The 22,986-nt window shown below is 62.8% G+C and overlaps 2 protein-coding genes across 5 annotated transcripts in view; one reads left to right on the forward strand and one right to left on the reverse strand.

The window, feature by feature from the left end:
- FARP2 (FERM, ARH/RhoGEF and pleckstrin domain protein 2) overlaps positions 1 to 12,426 on the forward strand; it is a 98,464-nt gene extending 86,038 nt beyond the window's left edge. For all 3 annotated transcript variants that reach the window (XM_062194282.1, XM_062194304.1, XM_062194293.1), the window contains exons 18-27: positions 1,871 to 2,108; positions 4,119 to 4,249; positions 5,780 to 5,848; positions 6,401 to 6,490; positions 9,437 to 9,519; positions 9,848 to 9,969; positions 10,670 to 10,833; positions 11,322 to 11,429; positions 11,571 to 11,722; positions 11,863 to 12,426. In XM_062194282.1, coding sequence (XP_062050266.1) covers positions 1,871 to 2,108; positions 4,119 to 4,249; positions 5,780 to 5,848; positions 6,401 to 6,490; positions 9,437 to 9,519; positions 9,848 to 9,969; positions 10,670 to 10,833; positions 11,322 to 11,429; positions 11,571 to 11,722; positions 11,863 to 11,953 — 1,248 coding nt within the window. In that variant the 3' untranslated portion in view covers positions 11,954 to 12,426. The remainder of the gene's footprint in view (positions 1 to 1,870; positions 2,109 to 4,118; positions 4,250 to 5,779; positions 5,849 to 6,400; positions 6,491 to 9,436; positions 9,520 to 9,847; positions 9,970 to 10,669; positions 10,834 to 11,321; positions 11,430 to 11,570; positions 11,723 to 11,862) is intronic.
- An 81-nt stretch (positions 12,427 to 12,507) lies between these two features.
- STK25 (serine/threonine kinase 25) lies at positions 12,508 to 21,643 on the reverse strand. 2 transcript variants are annotated; one of them, XM_062194326.1, is made up of 12 exons: positions 21,561 to 21,643; positions 21,308 to 21,387; positions 17,692 to 17,922; positions 17,057 to 17,113; positions 16,621 to 16,729; positions 15,910 to 16,067; positions 15,639 to 15,824; positions 15,120 to 15,265; positions 14,813 to 14,927; positions 14,415 to 14,486; positions 13,126 to 13,262; positions 12,508 to 12,947 (listed from the first exon to the last, which is right to left on the reverse strand). In XM_062194326.1, exons 2-12 carry the CDS (start codon positions 21,335 to 21,337, stop codon positions 12,908 to 12,910), a joined length of 1,281 nt encoding a protein of 426 aa, XP_062050310.1. In that variant the 5' UTR covers positions 21,338 to 21,387; positions 21,561 to 21,643; the 3' UTR covers positions 12,508 to 12,907. The 2 variants fall into 2 exon arrangements, with proteins under 2 accessions (XP_062050310.1, XP_062050303.1); XM_062194319.1 differs by having other exon boundaries at positions 21,499 to 21,605.
- Between the last annotated feature and the right edge of the window lie 1,343 nt (positions 21,644 to 22,986).

Below are 22,986 nucleotides of genomic sequence, written 5' to 3' on the forward strand. Positions count from 1 at the left end.
AGAGTACCCCAGAACAAGTTCCCTTCAGAACAGAGTACCCCTAGAACAGAGTACCCCCCCAGAACAGAGTTCCCTCAGAACAGAGTACCCCCAGAACAGAGTACCCTCAGAACAGAATACCCCAGAACACAGTACCCCTCAGAACAGAGTACCCCCAGAACAAGTTTCCTTCAGAACAGAGTACCCCCAGAACAAGTTCCCTTCAGAACAGAGTACTCCCCAGAACAGAGTACCCTCAGAACAGAGTTCTCTCAGAACACAGTAACCCCCAGAACAGAGTACCCTCTATCAGAGTTCACCTCAGAACAGAGTACCCTCAGAACTGAGTCTCCTCAGGACAAAGTTCCCCTCCAAGTAGAGTACCCCCAGAACAGAGTACCCCAGAACAAGTTCCCTTCAGAACAGAGTACCCCCAGAACAGAGTACCCTCTATCAGAGTTCACCTCAGAACAGAGTACCCTCAGAACTGAGTCTCCTCAGGACAAAGTTCCCCTCCAAGTAGAGTACCCCCAGAACAGAGTACCCTCAGAACAGAGTTCTCTCAGAACACAGTAACCCCCAGAACAGAGTACCCTCTATCAGAGTTCACCTCAGAACAGAGTACCCTCAGAACTGAGTCTCCTCAGGACAAAGTTCCCCTCCAAGTAGAGTACCCCCAGAACAGAGTACCCTCAGAACAGAGTACCCCCAGAACAGAGTACCCTCAGAACAGAGTACCCCCTAGAACAGAGTACCCCCAGAACAGAGTACCCATCAGAACAGAGTACCCTCAGAACAGAGTACTCCCCAGAACAGAGTACCCTCAGAACTGAGTACCCCCTAGAACAGAGTACCCTCAGAACTGAGTCCCCTCAGAACTGCTGCCCAGCACAGGTCACCCCAGAAAGGGTTCCGGAGACAGCCACCCTCAGGGTCCCCTCAGTCCCTCAGAGCAGGTGGCCCTGGAGCAGCCCTCACCTCGGGACCGGCTCCCACGGCAGCTGGGAGGGCACGGGGCTGCTGGGCTCATCTCCCTTGTGGGGTCCGCGCTCTTCCACGGGATGTGCCCCCCCCCGTGCCCCTGCTGTCCACTGCACAGTGCAGGGGGCGCCCGCCATTCGGGGGTCTTGGTCTTGCCTGCCCCCCATGCTGCACAGCCCAGGGCAGTGTCCTGGTTCTCCCGGCCAGCTGCTCCAGCCTTGTGTCCCACCTCCCATCCAGCCTGCTGCCCCCACTGGGGAGCACCACCACCGCCACCCTGTACTGTGCGTTTGATTTCTGAGCCAGGTTAAATAGAAAGTTCTGCCTGTTCCAAACCCACCTGTGCTCATTTAAGAGAGAAACGCACAGAAGTGGGTTCTCTGTCTTGTCACACAGGTCATCACCTTAAACAAACTGAGCTCATGCCTCCTAGAAGGTAGCGACTTGCTTGGTTTGCCAAGTGTGTACAGCACCCAGACCCCACACGTGTGTGCTCCCCGACATGTGATAGGTGGTGCACGGTCGCACCGTCTCTGTGACTGGCCAGCAGGCTGCTGCCCCACTCTGGAGCGAAGTTTCTAGAGCTCTGAGCCCCGGCCGGGCTCCGCGGGGCCTGTCAATCCCTGCCCTGCACTCCCTCGCTGTGTCCCGAGGAGGCGGTGGCCTCACAGCTCCGTCTACTCACAAGTGAGGCAACAGAGCGTACCGATGGCCAGTGCTAGAAGGGCTGCCACACCCCGGCTGGAAGGAGATGCAGGCCAGGTGGAGCCCGGTGGGACAGGACGCCTCCACCTCACGTGCCCCAGCCACCGTCCCTGTTGTCCCTGCCGGGATGGGCAGGTGGGGATGAAATCCACACTGGGACTCCTGTTCTTGGACCCTCTGTCCCACGTGTCACCCAACCCCACAGGAGCTCACCAGCTGCTTCCAGAGACACGGTGAAGTCCTGGCCGCGCTGGAACAGGCCACCCAGCGCTGTAAGAGGCTGGAGGCAGTGTGCAGAGAGTTTGAGCTGCAGAAGGTCTGCTACCTGCCGCTCAGCGCATTCCTGCTGAAGCCCAGCCAGCGCCTGGTGCACCTGCGCCTGCTGCTCAGCCGGCTGTGCGGCCACTACCCGCCCGGGCACCACGACTACGCCGACTGCCGTGGTGAGTGTGACGCCAAGCCCCGCGCCTTGAAGCCACGTGCCTAGAAGTAGGGCTTCCCCAACTGGGGGTGCAGGGGGTCAGCCGTGGCCGTGGGGAGCAGGTCCCAGGCCATTCTGTCCTGGAGGACTTGGCTCTAAAACACACAAATGTCTGGGCCATGGGGCCCGGTAGAAGATTCGGACGCAGACGTACTTGGTCATTTTTCCTGTCTGTTACAGGAATAAACTCTGAGCCTGTTTAGCCTACAAATATGTCTTCTGGTTGTAGCGTACATTTAGCTCAGAAAATGGCTCTCAGGAGGTTTTACCGTGAATTCGTCGCTGTCATTAAAAGTGGCAGTCCCTGCTCACTGCTGCCCACAGGCACAGGTGTGTACGTCAGGGTTCTTTGTGTAAGCCGGAGACGAGATGGTCACACAGTGTCGCAGCTCCCTTCCACTTCGTTCTCAAAGCCTTGGCACCAGCGTTGTGGCACACGGGTGAGGCTGCTGCCTGCGAGATTGGCGTCCTGTATCAGAGCACCAGTTCCAGTCCCAGCTGCTCCGCTTCCCAACCCATCTTCCTGCTGATGTACCTGGGCCCCTGCACCCATGAGGAAGTCCAAGGGTGGAGCTCCTGGCTCCTGGCTTCAGCCTGGCCCGGCTCTGGCCGTTGCAGCCATGGGGGGGGGGGGGGACGGTGAGCTAGCAGATGGAAGACTTCTCTCTCTGTCACTCTGCCTTGCAGCTAAATGCGTAAATATTTAATGTAAGAAGCATCACCAGCTTTAAATAAAAGCCAGTGCTATCTACTAAAAAGGAAAAGGACAAAAGGACAAGGATTTTATTTTATTTATTTGAATGGCAGAGTTGCAGAGAGAGATCTTCCAGTCGCTGATTCGTTCCCCGAATGGCCACAGCAGCCAGGCTGGCCCAGGCTGAAGACAGGAACCTGGAACTCCATCGTGGTCTCCACGTGGGTGGCAGGGGCCGAGCACTGGGGCCACGTTAGCAGCTGGATCGGATGCGGGGCTGCAGGAACTTGAGCCGGTGCTCCTGGGGAAGCCAGCGTCACAGTGGCGGCTTAACCCGCTGTGCCACAACGCCAGCCCTGGACCGTGATTCCGTGCCACAGTAGTGCCTGGTGCACAGTGCTGGCAGGAGGGTGTGCTGGACGGGCAGGACCGGGCCAGGTTCCAGTCATGCCTGCCTCACCCCTGGGGCACACGGGGCATTGCAGGGGTCCCTGGGCCTCGCGGCTTTCCTGCAGGCTGTTGCAGGAGGGACCAAGGCTGTGCTCACCAAGTTCTTCGTCAGCCGCTTAGGGCACACAGCCCCGTCAGCCCTGGCTCCCGTCCTGCTAGGACCCCGCCCTACCCTGCGTGGTGCCTTCTCGGAGGGGCCCATCCCTGGGAACCTGAACTTGGCAAACACTGCAGGCGTGAAGTAGACAGAGGAGGGAGGCCCCGCACTGGCATCTTCCACGTTGATCAGGACGCCCCTGGGCAGCACACGGGCCTGGCCCTGCTCTGTCGGCCTCAGGCAGCTCCAAAGGGCACCAGGCAGGCCCAGGGATGTGCAGAGGCAGCGGCCGCCTCCTCCAGAGCCAGCCACAGGCCGTGTCCTGTGCCATGGGAACAGGGTGGCACTGGGGACTGTGCAGAAGGAAGGGCTCTGACACCCGTGCGGCCTTGGGGGCTCAGGACCACCCACAGACAGGACCTGCAGCTGCACCCCGGGCGAAGGGTCACTCGTGTGCGTTGTGGGGGACGATGGCCAGTGCACGCCCTTCCCTGGCTAGCCCCTGCGTGCTGGGAGGTGGGCGGCGCCCCCTCTCTGGCAGACTTGCCAGGGCTGCAGCTGAGGACCCTGGTGCCAGGTGAGGCCCTCGTGCAGCTGCAGGAGGTAGAAGCAGGAAGGGGGAGTCCTGCTGGGGTGGAGCAGGCCCCCCCCGCCCCGTCCCCCGCTGTGAGCCGGTCGAGCTGTGGGTGGTGGGCGGAGGGCTGCTCTGCAGGGCTGCCCCTCTCTCGCAGACGCCCTCCAGGCCATCTCCGAGGTGACTGTGGCGCTGCAGCACAGCCTGGCGCGGCTCCAGAACCTGCAGAAGCTGGTGGAGCTGCAGCGGGCCCTGGTCGGCATGGAGAACCTCGCTGCTCCGGGCAGGGTGAGTGCTGTGGCTTTGGGAAATTTTTTAAGCTGCCTTTCTTTTTTTTTTTATTGAAAAAAATTCCCAATCAGTTCACCTTTTTAGAGTGTGTATAGGCCGGCGCCGCGGCTCAATAGGCTAATCCTCCGCCTAGCGGCGCCGGCACACCGGGTTCTAGTCCCGGTCGGGGCACCGATCCTGTCCTGGTTGCCCCTCTTCCAGGCCAGCTCTCTGCTGTGGCCAGGGTGTGCAGTGGAGGATGGCCCAAGCCCTTGGGCCCTGCACCCCATGGGAGACCAGGATAAACACCTGGCTCCTGCCATCGGATCAGCGCGGTGCGCCGGCCACAGCGCGCTACCGCGGCGGCCATTGGAGGGTGAACCAACGGCAAAAGGAAGACCTTTCTCTCTGTCTCTCACTGTCCACTCTGCCTGTCAAAAATAAAAAAAAATAAAAAAAAATTAAAAAAAATTAGAGTGTGTATAATTCAGGGGCCAGTCTGTGGCCAGCTCAGCAGGTCAAGCCACCACTGGCTGCTCCACTGCCGAGCCGGGTCCCTGCTAAGGTGCCTGGGAGACAGCAGAAGATGGCCCAAGTGCTTGGGTCCCTGCACCCACATGGCAGACCCAGATGGAGATCCGGGCTCCTGGCTTTGGCTGGCGCAGTCCTGGCGGTTGTGGCCATTTGGGGAGGGGACCAGCGGATAGAAGACCTTTGTTTCTGCTTCTCTCTCTCTGTCACTCAGACTTTCAGATAAAGTCTTTTTTTTAAAAAAAAAATAACGATTTATTTATTATAAGGCAGAGTTACAGAAAGAGAGACACAGAAGTCTTTCATCTGCTGGTTTACTCCCCAAATAGCAGCGACGGCCGGAGCTGGGCTAGTCTGACGCTAGGAGCCAGGAGCTTCTTCTGGGCCTCCTGTGTGGGTACAGAGGCCCAAATATTTAAGCCCAGGTGCAATAGCAGGGAGCTGGATCAAAGTGGAGCAGCGGGGACTCAAACCGGCACCCATACAGAAGCCGGCATTGCAGGTGACTTTACCAACCACGCCACAGTGCTGCCCACAACAAAGCCTTTTTTCAAGCGTACAATGCAGTGATTTTTGGTGCGTTCCCAGGGTTAGCCATCGTCGCTGTTAATTCAGAACGTTTCCATTGCTCCAGAGCAAAGCCCCGTACCACCCGCAGTCTCTCTCACACACAGCACCCCCGCCCTGGCCTCTAAAATTTCTGCTTTTAAATCCGCAGCCTCCATATGTGGTTTGTCTCCAGCATCTCTCCTGGGGTGTGTGCACCTGTTGGATGCTCAGTTTCTATCACAAAGGCCCTTCGCTTTGGCCTGGTGGCCCCTCCTCTGCACCCACACCCGTGTTAGGCTGTGTCCTTGGTAGAAGGAGCGGAGGATGTGGGCACAGGGGCTGCCACACCCAAGTCTGGGTCCCAGCGGGCGCTAGGCCTTCTCTGCGTCCTGCTCTCTTCTTTCTCTGCTCCGTCCGGGCACAGCTCTGAGCCGGGGGCGGGGCTCAGCGGCTTTGTCTGTCTCCCAGGAGTTCATCCGCGAGGGCTGCCTCCACAAGCTCACCAAGAAGGGACTGCAGCAGAGGATGTTCTTCCTGGTAGGTTCTCTCGCGCCCAGGCCGTTCTGTCCGAGAGCCTGCACTTCGGCGGCCCCCGGCTTCTCTACCCCAGCCCCTGAGGCCTTGGCGCACGGGGGCTTCCAGGTGTGAGGCAGAACGCAGCCGCTCTGCCAGCTCCGTCCTCCTCCCGCACCCTGGACACCTGTGCACAGGACACGCAGCAGCTGATAGGGAGGGTGCACCCTGTGGCTGCAGGGGGGCTTCCCACTCAGCAGGGCCTGGTTCCCACCAGGCTCCCTGTCGTCAGCTCCTTGCCTTGTGCCCTGATTTCTGGGCCCAGGAACATACTCCCCTGTGAACCACGCAAGCTAGGCCATCACCGGTGGCACCAGCTGGGCCCCAGGCCCGACAAGCCAGCTGCTTCCTGTGGCTGCTGCTCACCTCTGGCCAAAAATGGCCCAAAAATGAAGTCCAAGTCCTCTCCTGCCCACAGCTCTGACAGCCGCCTGGCGGCATCTCAGCTGGTTTGATAGGTTCAGAAACTGAGGTTTTGTCAGTTTTCAGTTTGCTGATCCACAGCTTTCCTCTCAGTTCTCAGATATGTTGCTGTACACAAGCAAAGGTGTCACCGGGAGCAGCCACTTCCGGATACGGGGCCTCCTTCCGCTCCGTGGCATGCTGGTGAGTGACACAGGCCCCGCAGCGGCAAATCCAGATTCCAGGAGGAAGGAAGCAGGGTGTGGAATGCACCTGCTGGCGGCTCTGGTTTGTCTCCTGGTCGCTGCCCCATCTCCGCTGTCAGTCACCTCCTGGTCGCTGCCCCATCTCCGGCTGTCAGTCACCTCCTGGTCGCTGCCCCATCTCCGCTGTCAGTCACCTCCTGGTCGCTGCCCCATCTCCGGCTGTCAGTCACCTCCTGGTCGCTGCCCCATCTCCGCTGTCAGTCACCTCCTGGTCGCTGCCCCATCTCCGGCTGTCAGTCACCTCCTGGTCGCTGCCCCATCTCCGCTGTCAGTCACCTCCTGGTCGCTGCCCCATCTCCGGCTGTCAGTCACCTCCTGGTCGCTGCCCCATCTCCGGCTGTCAGTCACCTCCTGGTCGCTGCCCCATCTCCGGCTGTCAGTCACCTCCTGGTCGCTGCCCCATCTCCGGCTGTCAGTCACCTCCTGGTCGCTGCCCCATCTCCGGCTGTCAGTCACCAGGCAGGGTGAGGCCTGTCCCCTCCCAAGCTCGGAGAGGTTTCAGCTCCCCAGTTCACTGCATCATGTCCATTTGCTCTTGCACCTGGGACAGAATTCTGTACGTGAGCGACTCTCACAAGCCCGTGTTACACCTGCCCCCGTCCCGCATGGACACACCTGGGATGGCACAGCCACCAGACTGGTGATGCCTTCGTGCGTTCTGAGGACTGTAAATCCTTCCTCCCATGTGCTCTGGCTTATCAGCCCTTGTCCTGTGTGGTCAGTGCGTCTAGTGACCGATGGTAGTGCTGTCACCCAGTCAGCAATCTGGTCCCAGCACCGCGTCCGCTCAGCTGTTTGCCCAACTTCTCACGTCCTGTCTTCTTGTGGGCAGCAGGGACAAGCAGCGGATGGGGAGCCAGACCCGGTTCCTCCTGCCATCAGCGTCTCAGACACGAGGCCTCTCTCCAAAGTCTTTTTGTCCTGAAGAGAGAAGTCCAGCCTGTGGTGGCATCTGAGCCACAGGCACACGGATGCTGTGGTGACCTGGTCTGACACGGCTCTCCCACAGCTGGGGGAGGGTGCGCTGTGCAGAGAGCAATTCTGGGACTGTCGGCGAGGCCCCCCGCCTCCTGCCACGGTGCCTCCCACTAAGGGGCACACCCTGCTCTCCATGGCAGAAGACCCTAGGCAGCCCCTGTAGGTCACAGCCACTTTCTTCTCCTACATTTGCATCTGGCTTTTCCTTATGGAGTTCAGGCTCCGTGCTGCTGGGCTGTGCGTATTGTTCTAGAATATTCTAGAATGGCACAGCGAGGGCACCTGAGCATTCATCCGTGGTCACCTCTGCCCACCTTAAGATTTGTTTAAGCCGGCGCCGTGACTCAACAGGCTAATCCTCCGCCTTGCGGCGCTGGCACACCGGGTTCTAGTCCCAGTCAGGGCACCGGATTCTATCCCGGTTGCCCCTCTTCCAGGCCAGCTCTCTGCTATGGCCCGGGAAGGCAGTGGAGGATGGCCCAAGTGCTTGGGCCCTGCACCCGCATGGGAAACCAGGAGAAGCACCTGGCTCCTGGCTTTGGATCAGCGCGATGCGCTGGCCGTAGCGGCCATTGGAGGGTAGACCAACGGCAAAAAGGAAGACCTCTCTCTCTCTCTCTCTCTCACTATCCACTCTGCCTGTCAAAAAAAAAAAAAAAAGAAAGAAAGAAAGAAAGAAAAGAAAAGAAAGAAAGAAAAGATTTGTTTAAATAGCAGGGTAACAGCAAGACAGGACGATCATCCATCTGCTGGCTACTCATGCCGACAACCAGGGCTGGGCCAGGCTGGGCCCGGAGCTGCATCTGCGCCTCCACGTGTGCAGGGCCATCACTGCTGCCTCCCAGGGCACACGTGAGCAGGAAGCAGGAGCGGAGCCAGGCTCAAGCGCAGGCACCCCATCTTCCCCCAGGGTTTTCCTGTCCTCTGTACGAACTCAGTACTGCCTGTTCCAGATCCCATGGACACTTTTACAGTCCATCCTGTCGCCTAAGGCAGCTTGCCTGTACTTAGCTTTGTTTGTAATTCTACTTACGGCTACTTCTTAAAAATTGTATTTTATTGATTTGCAAGTCAAGGTTAGAGAGAGGCAGAAGCAGAGAGGTCTTCCATCTGCTGCTTCATTCCCCAGATGGCTGCAACGGCCAGAGCTGGGCCGTCCTCTGCTGGTCACTGAACTCGTCCAGGAAAACTTGGGAGTCACGTGGACAAATGTTTCTGAATACACTGCTGGGACTTCAGTTGACCTTAGGGGAACGCTGTCACTCATGCTGGCTGGGTTCCTGCCCAGTGGCACCCTGTGGGCCAGGCAGAGGCACTGTCCATCCTGTGGGGTCCTGGGGAGCCAGGGGGGCGCTGCCTGAGGGGGTCGTCTCAAGCACAGGGACCGCTTCCCTGTGTTTCTGAGCGGACCTCGGTGTAGGTGCTCCCGGCAGATCAGTGCCGCGCCGCAGCCCTAGCGCGCCTGGAACCTGGGCACGGGGCTGCGCCTTGGCCATGCTTCCAGGCTGCACTGGGCTGTCTCGCTTGACATAGTGCCGCCAAATCACTGCCAGCTGACCCCAGCCTGCAGGTGGGAGTCTAACTTTGTTAGGTGTTGGGATCAGGTTTGTAAATACCCCGTTTCCGTCTTGCATCATGAAAATGCTCAATATTTCTCCTTTGCTTGATTTTCAGCTGATAGTGCTGGACCCCCCGGTGAGTAGTCGGTGCCCTCCGGCCCACAGCTCACCCCCTGGGTGGCAGCTGTCATGGCCGGGACACCAGAGCCCCTCCTCTAGCCTCCCTCATAGCGCTGCAGGCTTGGACAGAACAGGACTTCCAAGCGGCTGCACCCAGCGTTGCTGGTAGTCGGTCACCTGCCAGCTCCTGCCCTGTCCCTGAGGTCAGCCTGTGCTCCTGCCTGCAGGTGGAGGAGGCTGAGAGCCAGTGGCCGGGTCCACACTGCTTCACCATCTACGCAGCTCGGAAGACAATCGTGGTGGCGGCCAGGTGAGGCCCCCAGAGTCCCTTCTGAGCCGGGAAGCTGTGGTGAGCCTCACGGGGACATCAGGCCAGACTGCGAGCCCAAGGGGCAGCTGCCTCCTCGGGGGTTGGGGTGTCGGCTGACCTGTGAGGACTTCCACGACGGCCTCCTGTGTGCCATGCCCCCTCGAGACACAGGCAGCCCCTCCCACCGGGAAGTGAACCGGGAGCCAGCCGCCCTGCAGGGGCCCTGTTCTGCAGCTTTCCACTCCACGGCTCACCCCAGTGGACCCCTGGACTCGCGGGGGGGACAGACACCCTAGGCCAGGAGAGCAGCCCTGCCCTTCCCCCACAGCACCCGGCTGGAAAAGGACAAGTGGATGCAGGACCTCAACACTGCGATCCAAGCAGCACAGAGCGGCGGTGGCGACACGGCCCCGGTGCTGCCAGCTGGCACCCTGTGCACTCCAGCACGCCGTGAGTCCTGGCTGGCTCCCCTCCCAGGAGGCCCCCAGTGCCGGCCGGCACCCTGTGCACTCCAGCACGCCCTGAGTCCTGGCTGGCTCCCCTCCCAGGAGGCCCCACTGCCGGCCGGCACCCTGTGCACTCCAGCACGCCGTGAGTCCTGGCTGGCTCTCCTCCCAGGAGGCCCCCAGTGCCAGCCGGCACCCTGTGCACTCCAGCACGCCGTGAGTCCTGGCTGGCTCCCCTCCCAGGAGGCCCCCAGTGCCGGCCGGCACCCTGTGCACTCCAGCACGCCGTGAGTCCTGGCTGGCTCCCCTCCCAGGAGGCCCCCAGTGCCGGCCGGCACCCTGTGCACTCCAGCACGCCCTGAGTCCTGGCTGGCTCCCCTCCCAGGAGGCCCCCAGTGCCGGCCGGCACCCTGTACACTCCAGCACGCCGTGAGTCCTGGCTGGCTCCCCTCCCAGGAGGCCCCCAGTGCCGGCCGGCACCCTGTGCACTCCAGCACGCCCTGAGTCCTGGCTGGCTCCCCTCCCAGGAGGCCCCACTGCCCAAGCAAGCTGCTCCAGACTTGCCAGTGGCTCAGCTCCTGTGAGCCCTCATTCCCTAATGGAGGAAGCGACCGAGTCTGCCGTGCAGCTTCTGGGGGCAGGGGTGTCTCCCCCAAGCTCCCGGGCATCTGCCACTGGCATTAACAATTGCCGCCTTCCCCCAGGGTCGTCTGACGAGGTCTCCGTGGAACACGAGTCACAAGCAGCAGCTTGGGGCACTCAGGGCTCCCTGGAGGGGCGGAGCCCACACCGGGCCAACACCACGGTGCACGTGTGCTGGTACCGGAACACAAGTGTGTCCAGAGCCGACCACAGCGCTGCCGTGGAGGTACGGCTGCCGTGAGCAGCCACCCCTCTGCCCATGCTGGCTGCTGGGGGGCCCAGGGGGGCCGCTGCCTGCTCTCCCCCGACAGCCGTTGGTGGAAGGGGTGTTTGTCCCTCGGAAGCCCCAGCAGTGGCCGCAGGGCACAGCGCCCTGCCCGCTGCCCCAGGCTGGGCTCTCCCGGCCGTCCAGCTCGTGCCCACCCATCTGCCTGCAAGGAGCCTTAGCTTCTTCCAGCCTGGTGGCTCCAGGTGCCCGCCTCTGGAGCTGCCCTCGCCACTCCACACGCCAACGACCCGGGGCAGGGCAGGGCAGGGCAGGGCGCTAGCAGACAGCTGCGGTGGGTGGACGCCAGGTGGGGGGGGCAGCACCTCCCGCCCCGGTCACCGGCCTTCCGCGTCAGCACAGTGGGCCTCAGGGCCTCTTGGTGGCACTCTCGGGGTTGCTGACACAACAAGATGGGGGCCGATGCGTGGCTCTGGCTGTTGCTGCAGAACCAGCTCTCGGGGTACCTGCTGCGCAAGTTCAAGAACAGCAGCGGCTGGCAGAAGCTCTGGGTCGTCGTCACGAACTTCTGCCTGTTCTTCTACAAAACTCACCAGGTACAGGCCGTGCTGGGCACGTGGGGGCTGTGAAGGGGAGGGGCTCGAGGCTTCCCTCAGCCCCGCACCCCGCACACGCCGACTTCTCAGGGAGGGGGGCCGGCCCCCAGCCCTCCAGACTGAGTCTCATGCTGCCCTCAGGAAAACCACCCTCTGGCCAGCCTCCCACTCCTGGGCTACAGCGTGAGTGTCCCCAGGGAGGACGACGGCATCCACAAAGACTACGTCTTCAAGCTCCAGTTCAAGTCCCACGTCTACTTCTTCCGAGCCGAGAGCAAGTACACGTTTGAGAGGTAACTTCTCAGCCAGCAGCCCCGGCTGAGCGGTGCCCCTGGGGCCCACTTCCATCCGTGCAGCGGAAGGCGGGTTTTCTGGGCGGCTGAGGGACGCGGCCCTCGTGCCTCGGGTCACTGGGGAGGCCACCCTCCTGCAGGTGGATGGAAGTGATCGAGAGTGCCAGCAGCTCGCCTGGGAGACCCCCGAACCTCGTGCAGGACAGCCCAGCCGGGGGCAGGGAGGCCTGACTGCACCCTGCCTGGACGAGGACGCCTGCAGAGAGGTGGCCACCAACAGCATGGAGGGAGCTCAGTCACCTCTGGGGGAGGCTCTGCCCCACCAAAACCCCCTGAGGCACCAAGAGGACAGGCACATGCCTGGCTGCAGCACGGCCCCCCTGCCCTGTCCGCTCCCCAGGGCAGGGCTCCCGTTGAGGACTGGCCTCAGACAAATCCTGGGGCAGGCAGCCCCACAGTCCGGCTCCACCCGGCCTCCGACAAGCACTGCACTCAGGCTGCTGGCCCCGGGGCAGGGACTTCTGTCCCTGGGAGGGGCCGAGAGCTCTGCCCATTCAGTCCCATGACGAGGCAGGGCCTGCGCAGGACCCAGAGTGCCCCATGGCCTCCAACCCACTGGCCCTCACACCGCTCAGCCACTGGCAGCCGACGTGGACTCCTCTCGCACACGTGACTACAAATAAACGGCCGATCCCACGCGGCGCCTGGCTCTGCCCCGCACCGGGCCACAGGTGGCTTGGGGAGGGAGGCTGGGCGGCAGCCGCGGCTGCGATGACCCGGGCGTGTCACCAAGTCAGGTCTTTATTGAAAGCGGCAGTGCCTCTCAATATTCTACGAAAACTATTTAAGGAAACAAGAAAAGTTCAGTTTTCTTAAAAAAACACAGCGTCCTGACAACACGAGAGCTCAGGCAGACAGTACCTGATCTGACAGCACGGGGCCCCCGGGCCGGCACCCCTGCTAAGGAACGGCAGAGCTGCCCGGTGGCCGCATCTCGTCACTCCACAGGGGCCAGAGGGTGCTCAGTCCACCAGGTCGGGGGACAGGAGGGGACGTGACCCAGCACGCGGGGCCTGCAGGCTGATGTGTCCTTGCAGTCATGACACAGCACGGGGGCTTCTGGGTCAGCATAGTTCGCAGGTGCACAGAAGCACGACAGCTTGTCTCCCCCTGGGAACAGCAGCCTCAGCGGGTGGAGGGCAAGTGGTTTCTGCTGTGTGAGAACCTGCAGGGAAAAGCCCGTCACACCTCCGGGGTGTTGACAGTCCATGCGGGCCTGGCCACATGTTGGCAGTCCACGCGGCATGGCTGCCACACCGGGCTGGGGATGGGGGAGAAGCTCTGTGCACAGCCTGAAGCCACAGGTAGAGGGAGGGGACAGCAAGGCAGGCCCCGGCTCTCACCTCTGTACACGCTCCACCAGGCGCACCACCAGCTTGTCCGAGATGCCAGGGCAGGCCTCCTCCGCCAGGCTGAAGGCGTTCTCCAGCTCCTCCAGGGCCCCCACGCCCCCGCCGCTCTGCGTGTGCTTCTCTTTGAGCTGAGAGGAGAGCCACGCCTGACGGCCGTGCTCAGCCAGAGGGCAGGGCAGGGGAGCCATGCAAGGCCCTGTGACCCCAACCACTGCCCAGGGGGACCTACTGCTCCTTCTGTCACAAGGCTCAAACCCCAAGGCTGGTGCTGTGGTGTAGTGGGTAAAGCCTCCACCTGCAGTGCCAGCATCCCATATGGGCGCCAGTTCAAGTCCTGGCTGCTCCACTTCTGATCCAGCTTGCTGCTATGGCCTGGGAAAGCCGTAGCAGATGGCCCAAGTCCTTGGGCCCCTGCACCTGTGTGGGAGACCTGGAGGAAGCTCCTGGCTCCAGATTGGCCCAGCTCCAGCCATCTGGGGAGTGAACCAGCAGATGACAGACCTCTCTCTAACTCTGCCTTTCAAATAAATAAATAAATCTTTTTAAAAAAGAAGGCGGCTCCATCTCTCCTCTGCTTTCTAGGGCAGAGTCCGGGGCCTTGGTTCTGCGGAGGGGACCAGAGGGCCTCCGTCCGTGAGATCTAGAAGCACGCAGCCCCGGGCATTTGGCCTCCTGGTGAGGAACGTGCCTGACCCCAGCTTCCTCCTGATGCAGACCCTGGGAGGCAGTGGTGAGGGCCGCCCAGGTGGGAGACCTGGACTGAGCTCCCAGCCCCAGCAGATCCTACACCCGGCCACTGCAGGTGTTTGGGGGAGTGAATCGGCAAACTCCCAAATGCACCACGCAGCCAGGCCTTAGCACCATGCTGCAACTGGACACAGGCTGGGGATGGCAGCCACCCTCTGCCTGGACTGCAGGTGCTGCTGCCACACCCAAGGGTGGCCATGGTGTTCCTGGACCACCACCCCAGCCCAGGGCACGGGGCCCCCAACTACATCAGATCCAGGGACTGATGCAGACCCAGACACACACCACTTGGCCACCAGGAGTCACCCCTGGGCCCCCTGACTGGGATGCCCCTCCCACAACCTACGGAAGGATCAGCTGGTGTCTACTCTTGGCGGAAAAGCGTGACAGGAAGTGAGTTGTTCATGTCAGCCTGGGATGCCAGAGGCCCTTGGCGGCTGCAGTTCCCGTCCTTCCCCCCAGGAAACCCCGCCCACAGATCTAACAGGAGAGACCGCCAGGGGAACCATGTCGCAGGCCCAGCCTGCCCTCACCTCTCCAAACACGGGCCGGACGAGCGTGGACAGACACTGGGACCTGGGCTGCCTCTTGACTGGCTCCGCTGGCTGTGAGGGGAAGCCAAGGCACGGGGAAGGTCACCCTCCACGTTTGATGGCATGGAGTGGCACGGAAGACCTCTCAGGCACACACACCAGGAGTTGGCTCCACACCACAGTGGCCTGAGGGCCCTGCTCACTGGTGCTGCTTGGTCAGCCTGAACAGGCCCCACCCAGGGCTCCATGCCTTCAGCACAGCACCACCCTGGGCCTCAGAACCCTACTCTGCCCTGAGCTCTTTGTCCAGGCCCCAAGTTGAGGGTCTTCACCCAGCCCATGTCTGCTGCCCATGGGAGCGAGATGGGCCCAGCCTCCAAGGCCAGGCCAGGACGCACCTTGTGTGAGCCGTGCAGGGCTGTCCCCTTGTGCAGCTTGCTGTGCGGGCTTGGCCGGACAGTCGGGGGGAACGTCCAGACGGGGCCCTGCTCTCCATCCTCGGCCTCTCCATCACTGGAAAGGACAAGGAGGGTGGGATTCCCCAGGGCCCCAGGGACGGTGGTTTAGTTTCTGGGAGGCTCTTGATGCTGGGGGAGCCCTGACCAGGGTGCAGTGTCCAGACGACGCCACGGGTCCCATCTTTTGTCCAGGGGACTAAACCTCAAGGGGGGACCCCACCCGTGCCGGAGAGCCCAGGGCCCCTACATGTCAGAGTCCTCGGAGCTGGACTCCTCGCCATGACCCTCCGACTTCCAGCGCTTGTAGCGGTCAATGAGCTCAGTGAGGAAGGAGGTCTTCTTGGTGTAGCGCGTGATGAACTTGTGCTTCAGCAGCTCCTTGGCCGTGGGCCGCTATCAGGGTGAGGACACCCGTCAGCAGACACCGCCATGCCTGGGCAGTGTGCACACACACGACAGGCTGGGTGCTGCCCCGGGGAGGCCACGCCCACGACAGGCTGGGCGCTGGGGCTGGGGAGGCCATGCACACAACAGGCTGGGCACTGCCCCAGGGAGGCCACGCCCACAACAGGCTGGGCGCCGCCCCAAGGAGGCCACGCACACGACAGGCTGTGTGCTGCCCCGGGGAGGGCCACGCACACGACAAGCTGGGCGCTGGGGCCGGGATTCACCTCTGAACCCTGCTGCCCTCTAGGTGAACACCCCCCCATTCTGCGAGCTGCACAGGCCACAGCCTGCCTGGGTCAGGGGGTGAGGCGGGGCTTACGAAGCGGGGGTCCTTGTTGAGGCAGGCCTCCACGAACTCCTTGAAGGGCTTGCTGTGGGCACCCTCCAGCGTGGGTGGGTTGTTCTTGGGGATCAGGAACAGGACTCGCATGGGGTGCAGGTCGGAGTTCGGGGGCTCCCCCTTGGCAAGTTCGATGGCTGTGATTCCCAAGGACCAGATGTCAGCCTGCACAGGGTGCCAAGAGGACCACTGCTGTGTGCAGCACCCCGAGGAGGCCACGGCAACCACAGCCCTGGCCGCTGTCGCCCACCTTGAAGTCATAGGCAGACTGCTTGATGACCTCGGGCGCCATCCAGAAGGGCGTGCCCACAAACGTGTTCCTCTTGATCTGCGTGTCCGTGAGCTGCCCGGCCACCCCGAAGTCCGCCAGCTTCACGTCGCCCTGCTCAGACAGCAGCACGTTGGCGGCTGCTCGACACAGGACAGGCGCGCGTCAGCCTCAGCTCCCAGTGCCCCCGGCAGTCCTGCGCGTGGCTGTCTGGCCCAGGGACCTCCAGGTACCTAAGCTCTCCTTGGCACACTCACACCCACGCCAACATGGGCTCCGGGGCACGCCCAGGACAGCCCAGCAAGCTGACCTGAACTGCCCGGCCGGAGCCCCAGGGCCCTCTCTGTACTGGCGTTCCCAATAAGCCACCAGGGCAGCACCCCACGGGCTCCTGCAGAGCTGACCCTGACCCTGAGCCTGACCCAAGCTGGCCAGGAAGCCCCTTGCTTCGCTGGCTGCATCCCCACAGCCTGAACAAGTCCTTCGCACGGCAGGTGCAGCCTCATGCATACAGTGAGGAGGGGGCCACATGGTGGGGTCCCGCAAACCCTCCGAGCTGCACACTGACAGCACTTCCTGGAAATGGAGCCTCCAGGTGGCCACAGCCCGGCCCCCACCCCCCAAGGCAGCACGGCCACAGGGCCCCACACCCAGGCCCCAGGCAGCACGGCCACAGCCCGGCCCCCACAGGACCTTTGATGTCCCGATGGATCTTGCGCTCCGAATGCAGGTAGTCCAAGCCCTTCAGGATCTCCCGCAGGATCGTGGCGATGGAGGTCTCTTCCAGGGGGCCGGGCTTCAGCTGCATGGGAAGACGGGACAGCAGGGCCTCGGCTCCCCCACCCCCACGAGGCCGGGGCCTCGAGTCCAGCCCCTCCAAGAGGGCTGCCCTGTGCGCATCTGGGGCTCCATGTCGCTCCAGGGCAGGCGAGCCTGCCTGCACCTTCACCGTAAGCCTGGCAGGGGACGGGGCCCAGCTGGACCACCCGCCTGGGCGCACTGCCACCCTCCTCGACAGGGACCAGGATCCCTCCAAACACCAAATCCATTAAAACACCGAAAGAGAGGCGGCCCACGGGCGCTGTGACACCCCCACAGCAAGCCGCCCACTGCTGGGCCCACACCTTACCAGGTCCAGTGCGGAGCCACCACCAAGGTACTCCATGATAATCCACAGCTTGGTGCTCTGGAACACAGAGAAATCCCTTAGCTCTTGGGACCAGCCCTGTGGGTGGCAGGTGAAGCCACTGCCTGCAATGCCAGCACCCCACATGGGCACCAGTTCAAGTGCAGCCGGCTGCTCCACTCCCAACCCAGCTCCCTGCTAATGCACCCGGAAAAGCAGCAGAAGATGGCCCAAGTGCTTGGGCCCCCACATCTTTGTGGGAGACCCAGAGAAAGCTTCTAGCTCCTGGCTTTGGCATGGCCGAGCCCAGGCCAGCCCCAGGCAGTGTAGCCATTTGGGGAGTGAACCAGCAGGTGGAAGATTTCTGCCTTTCAAACAAGAATAAATCTTTAAAAAAAAAAAGAAAGAAAGAAAAGAAACCCATTAGCTCTTGGCTGTGGCCGGGAAGCAGGCCCAGGTGTGGAGTCCACAGACCCCTCCCAGTCGCAAGCAGGGAGGAGCCAGCCAGGGCTGTCCCCCCCGAGGAACCCCAACAGGAAAAGCCCCCAGCAGCCTCCTGGCTCCCCTGGCACCGCACCCCGTGGAGCACCTGGCAGACACGGCCAGCGCGCCAGGCAGTCACCAAGCCCCCCAGCCACCTTCAGGTAGGAGCCGAAGTAGCGGGTGATGTAGGGGCTGTCGCACTGGCTGAGCACGGTGATCTCCTGCTGGATGTCCTCGATCTCGTCCTCCGCCTCCTCCAGGTCGATGATCTTGATGGCCACCACCTCCTTGGTGTGGTTGTCGATGCCCTTGTACACCTCCCCGAACGAGCCCTTGCCGATGCGGTCCAGCTTGGTGAAGAGCTCCTCGGGGTCCACGCGGGGGTGCTGCGGGGCCCGAGGAACAGGGCGGGCAACGCCAGTTAGGGGCGCTGGACAGGCAGAGGCTGCCCCGGGGGGGACACACCTCAGGGACCTGCAGCAAGGATGGGGTGGTCCTCTCCTGGTTTTATCTTTTACCTTTTGTGTTCAGAAAACTACAACTCCCTCTCCACGTAAGGCAGCAGCTCCTCAGGGAACGACACAGAGCACCTGAGACAACGTCCACAGCTGGGCAAGACACCAGCAGGTCAGCACCCCGAGGTAAGCAGGGATGCAGGGACTCTATTAGCCCAAAACCGTTCCTACAAAACGCCATCTAAGGCCTGGCACTGTGGAGCAGCGGGTTAAGCCATCGCTTGTGACGCCAGCATCCCCTGTGAACACGGGTTCCAGTCCTGACTACTCCAATTCCCATCCAGCTCTCTGCCAACGTGCCTGGAAAAGCAGCGGAAGATGACCCAAGTGCTTGGGCCTCTGCCACCCCATAAGAGATCTAGATGGAGCTCCTGGCTCCTGGCTTCAGCCTAGCCCAGCCCCAGGCATGGCAGCCATTTGGGGAGTGAACCAGAGGATGGAAGACCCCCATTTCTTCCCCCCTCTCTGTAACTCTGCCTTTCAAATAAACTCATAGGTCTAAAAACATATTCATATAATCTATTAAAAACAACAGAACCCAACCTGTGGTGATGAGACCCTAAGGTATGGTGGACAGCCACAGCCCATGGAGGACTCCCCCACCCCGGAACCAGGGTCACACCAGCAGAGGCCAGCACTGGCCGTTCTCAGAAACCTGAGTCCAGGTACTCCGACTCCACAGACGCTGACCGCATGGTCCTGGGTTCAAACAGGCAAGCCCTCAGGGTCACCAGGCTCTGGTGGGGGAGGGCCAGGTCTGCAGCCCAGGCCGCAGAGACTGGCAGAGGTGTCCCCGGTATAACCCACCCTCTTAAGTTTGAGCCTGGGCCACCCCAGAGCATCAGGGTGCAGAAAGCACATCACAGCACCTCCCACGGCCAGGGTTGCGCTGGGTATCCCCCAGCCACTGCCCAGAGACCCTGGGCTCCTGAGAACACCATGCTCCGGCCACCAAGCGCTGACCAACCTCAGAAACACGGCCGGCCGAGGGTGAAGGGCATCCCCCATACCCCAGGATCCTAGTGGCTTGCTGCCCCACAGGGGGACCTCAGAGGTGGGGGTGGGGTTAAGGCCCTGAGTGTCATCGAGACAGTTTTCCTTCTTTTTTTTTAAAGATGTATTTTTATTTATTTGAAAGGCAGAGTTACAGAAAGAGAGAGACAGACATCCGCAGCTTCACTCCCCAAATGCCCACACTGGCCAGTGCTGGACCAGGCCAAACCTGGAAGCCAGGAGCATCTTCGGGTCTCCAAGCACTTGGGCCACTCTCCACTGTTTTCCCAGGCCATAGCAGGGAGCTGGATCCGAAGTGGAGCAGCCAGGACTCAAACTGGCACCCACGTCGATGCCAGCATTGCAGGCGGCGGCCCCAAGGCAAGCCTGGCCGAGGCTCCACACCAGGAGGGGACCATCCCCATGACAGCGTCTCAGTGCCTGCTTCTCACCAAGTCCAGAAAACACGGCCAGCCCCCAGGTGAGGGCAGCCAGAGCTGGGCGGGCTCAGCACCTCCCCAGGCGCTCCTCCCCTGCAGCACCTGGGGGCACCTGTGCTGGGACTGGCCTCCCAGGAGCAGAGCACCAGTCATGGGTGCTAGGCCCGCCGGGTGCTGCTCTAGGCTCACACCACGTTTCAGCTGAGCCTGAGCGCCCTCTCCAGGGTTTGTAACCACAGGGCAGGAGGGGCAATCACCCAGGCCCAGGCCTACGAGACCACCTCACAGTGTCCCTGACCCCGGCTGGGAGCCAGGCTCTGAGGAGACCGGAACTTGAGGACAGCGGAGCTGAGCCCCGGGCGGCGCAGACACAGCAGCAGGGCTACAAGGACAGGGCGGCATCGGCCACTCAATCCATCCGAACCAGGCCTAGGGTGACAGCCAGAGCAGCTGCCCCAGGCAGGCCAGCTGCAGACACACACACCCTAACCCAGTTAACCGGCTTGGACACTTAAGGAAAAGTGGCCAGAACTGGCAGACGGGTCCCAAGGCCTGTGGCCACGGATGAGCCAGCAGGGGATGCTCAGGGCCAGCCTGCTGCCAGCAGACCCCAAAGCCAAGGCTGAGGATCAGCAAGGACAAAGCCCGGTCCTGCCCAGGCTGCACGGGCCAGGCGAGCTGCATTTACAGCCTCTCCTCTCCTGCTGACCAGGAAACTCGCTGGTGTGTGACAAGTCACACCTGCTCCACTGCCCTCAGGGTGCTGTGGTCGAGATCCCATCAGAGCCCAGCCTGCCTGACAGGAAAGTCAGAGCAGGTGCCCAAGTCCTGGACAGAGCAGCCCTCAAGCCACTGACGGGCAGGTGGTCACTCTCCTGTCGCAGAGGGCACCTCGCCCACCTCCAGGGGTTGGGGAGACGCTGCCTGGCACAGCCCCATCCGGGTGGCTCAGCAGCTCTGGCTCATGCCCTGGGCTTGTGTCCTCCTGTCACTCTGCAGACAGTCCACTGCCTTCGACGCTGGCCCGAGAAAAGACCTAGAGGCCCAGCAGCGTCACTGGGTACCACCGTCACTCCGCTGACAGCCTGGCCAATGCAGTGCCTGACACAGCCCCTAAGCCAGGGAGCTGGGCTGAGCAGGGAAGTGCGAGTCCCTGCCCCCAGGCCCCTCCTGGTGTGCCCACTGCAAGAGGGTGACAAGAACTGCCATTACAGCCCAGGGACAGCCCACGCCCAACCCCCCTGGGAAGAGAAACACAGGGGTCCTCTCCGGGAGGGGGATGTGGTGCAGGCCACGCAGCCTGGCCCTCTGCCCCAACGGGTCTGCTGGTCATGCCACACAACAGAGGCCCGAAGCCCCCGCCACCACCCAGCCGCGGCCTGGGCTCGCACCTCGGCACCGCTCCTGCCCACGGGGCCCGGGGGCCACACCAGCCTGGTCGGCCCTGCGGGATGGCAAAGGGGCCCCGAAAAGGCCAAACGACGCCTCCCACCTCGGGGTCCCCGCTCCGCGCCCCCGCCAGCCCTGCTCCTGCGGTTCTAACAAACAAGCGAGCAGGTTTTTCTCTCGACATCCTCGCCACGTAACCTGCAGGCCCAGACGTCAAAGGCGAAGCAGGGACCCCGGCCGCCGCCTTCTCCGACCAGCTGCCGTCGCGGGCGGACGCGCTTCCTGTCCACGCCCCGCGCCGGGCCCTGGGCGAGGCGTTGGCACCTGCGGGTGCGGGGAAGCGCGAAGCAGGCGCGCCGGGCGGCCACCTCGGCAGCCGCGGGCGGGGACACCCGGGCAGCGGAACGACCCCCGCCCGCGCCGCCGCGCCTCACCTGGCTGGCAAATCCCCTCAGGTGCGCCATGGTCCGCTCCGCCCGGCCGTCGGCGACCCCGGCGCGCTCGCGTCAGTCCCCTGTGGGGGCGGCGGCCGTCAGGGCCCCGGGAGCGCCCCGGCCCCTGCCCCGGCCCCCGCCCCGCCCGGCCCCAACCGCCCGGGCGCGGCCCCGCCCGGCAGCGCGCCCACCTCCGGGGGGCTCCATCCCGGCCTCCCCCGGCCCGCGCCGCAGCGCCCGCGAAGGCTCCCACCCGCAGCCTCCGTCCGCCCGGGAACGCCCGGACTGGCCCGCGTAGCGGCGGCGGCGGCGGCGGCGGTAGCCGAGAAACCCCAGGGGCAGCGGAGGCGGCGGCGACGAGGGCGGCGAGGTCGTCGTGGCCGGCGCGCGGCTCCCTGGGACTCCGAGTCCCGCTGTCCACCCCGCGCCCTGGACCCGCGGGAGCCGGACTACAAGTCCCGGCAGGCCGCGCGACGGGCGGCATCGAGGCGCCGGCGCCGGACTACAAGTCCCGGCAGGCCTTGCATCGACGGCGTCGGGGCGCTGGTGCTCCGCGGCCCGCTGGGTCTGCGAGTCCCGCTCGGAGAGCCCCGGGCGCTTCTCTGGCCCGGCGGCCCCGCAGGGCGTGCCTGGGGCGGGCAGGCGGACGCGCGTCCCGGTCAGCGTGCGGCGCTGGGGGCTGGGCGCTGCCTTCCGCCACGCTGCTCGTGACCGGCCGTTCCGGCCCTAGCGCCCTGCGGGGGCCGGCTGCGCGCCCTCCGCTCCCGCGGCCCTCGGGGCGCCGGCCCTGCCCTCTGCGCAGCCCTTCGCGGGGTCCGGCTTGACCGGTCCGCGGCGGGCGCTGGGAGGTGGCGTGAGGGGCCGTGTGGTCTGTGCCCGTCACCCCTGCAGCACCTGGGGGTGAAGTAGGCAGGCATACAGGTCGGAGTTGGTCGGATTTGTGAACTGGAAGACCACGCCCCTGTGTGACCTCCTGCTCCTACCTGAGGCCTTTGCCACGCCCTTGTGTGGCCTCATTCCCCTACCTGGCCGTACTGGGGTGCCCACCAGCCAGTCAGGCTAATTGACCACTCCCCTTTGGAGTGGGTTAAAAGCCTGGGGCACAGTGTGCCCAGCCTGCTCTTTCTCCCTGGTTTCTTGATAGGAAGGGGCTTGCTGTAGCCCGACGCCTCCAGGGTGCATGGCCTTCGGGCCCTGTGCTCTAGGCTTCCCGGCCTAGATGCTCTTCCACGTGGCTGGTTCCTGGTGCTCGGTATGAACCCTTAATTACCCCCTCTCTTAAATAAGGCTCTCACTCTCCTATGCATCTTTCTTACTGAATAAAAGCTTAAAACGTACCATGCTGCCTCGTTTATTTGTGCCGGTATTTGGAATTCTTCTCTAAATATTAGGCAAGAACCCTCTTGGGCTTATTAATATCGGGGATTTAGTAATAAGCCCGTGGTGAAATCGTAAGCACCCCAAATTCTGGTAGCACATGCGGCACCCCGGCTAGCATTTTTATGGAACTTTAAGGGGCCACATTTTAGTGTGAATTTTAGGGGGTCTTGTCCGATTTCAGGGGGACCTGTGCGGGCCGGGGTCCTGCCCCGGCCGCCATCCGGCGGGGTCACGCAGTGGGCTTCTGGTATGTTCCGTCGTGTCTGTGGTGAGAAACTGGACCGGCGAGGGCACGAAGC

Source organism: Lepus europaeus, chromosome 1 (genome assembly GCF_033115175.1).
Source record: "Lepus europaeus isolate LE1 chromosome 1, mLepTim1.pri, whole genome shotgun sequence".
In the NCBI taxonomy this organism is placed as follows: domain Eukaryota; kingdom Metazoa; phylum Chordata; class Mammalia; order Lagomorpha; family Leporidae; genus Lepus; species Lepus europaeus.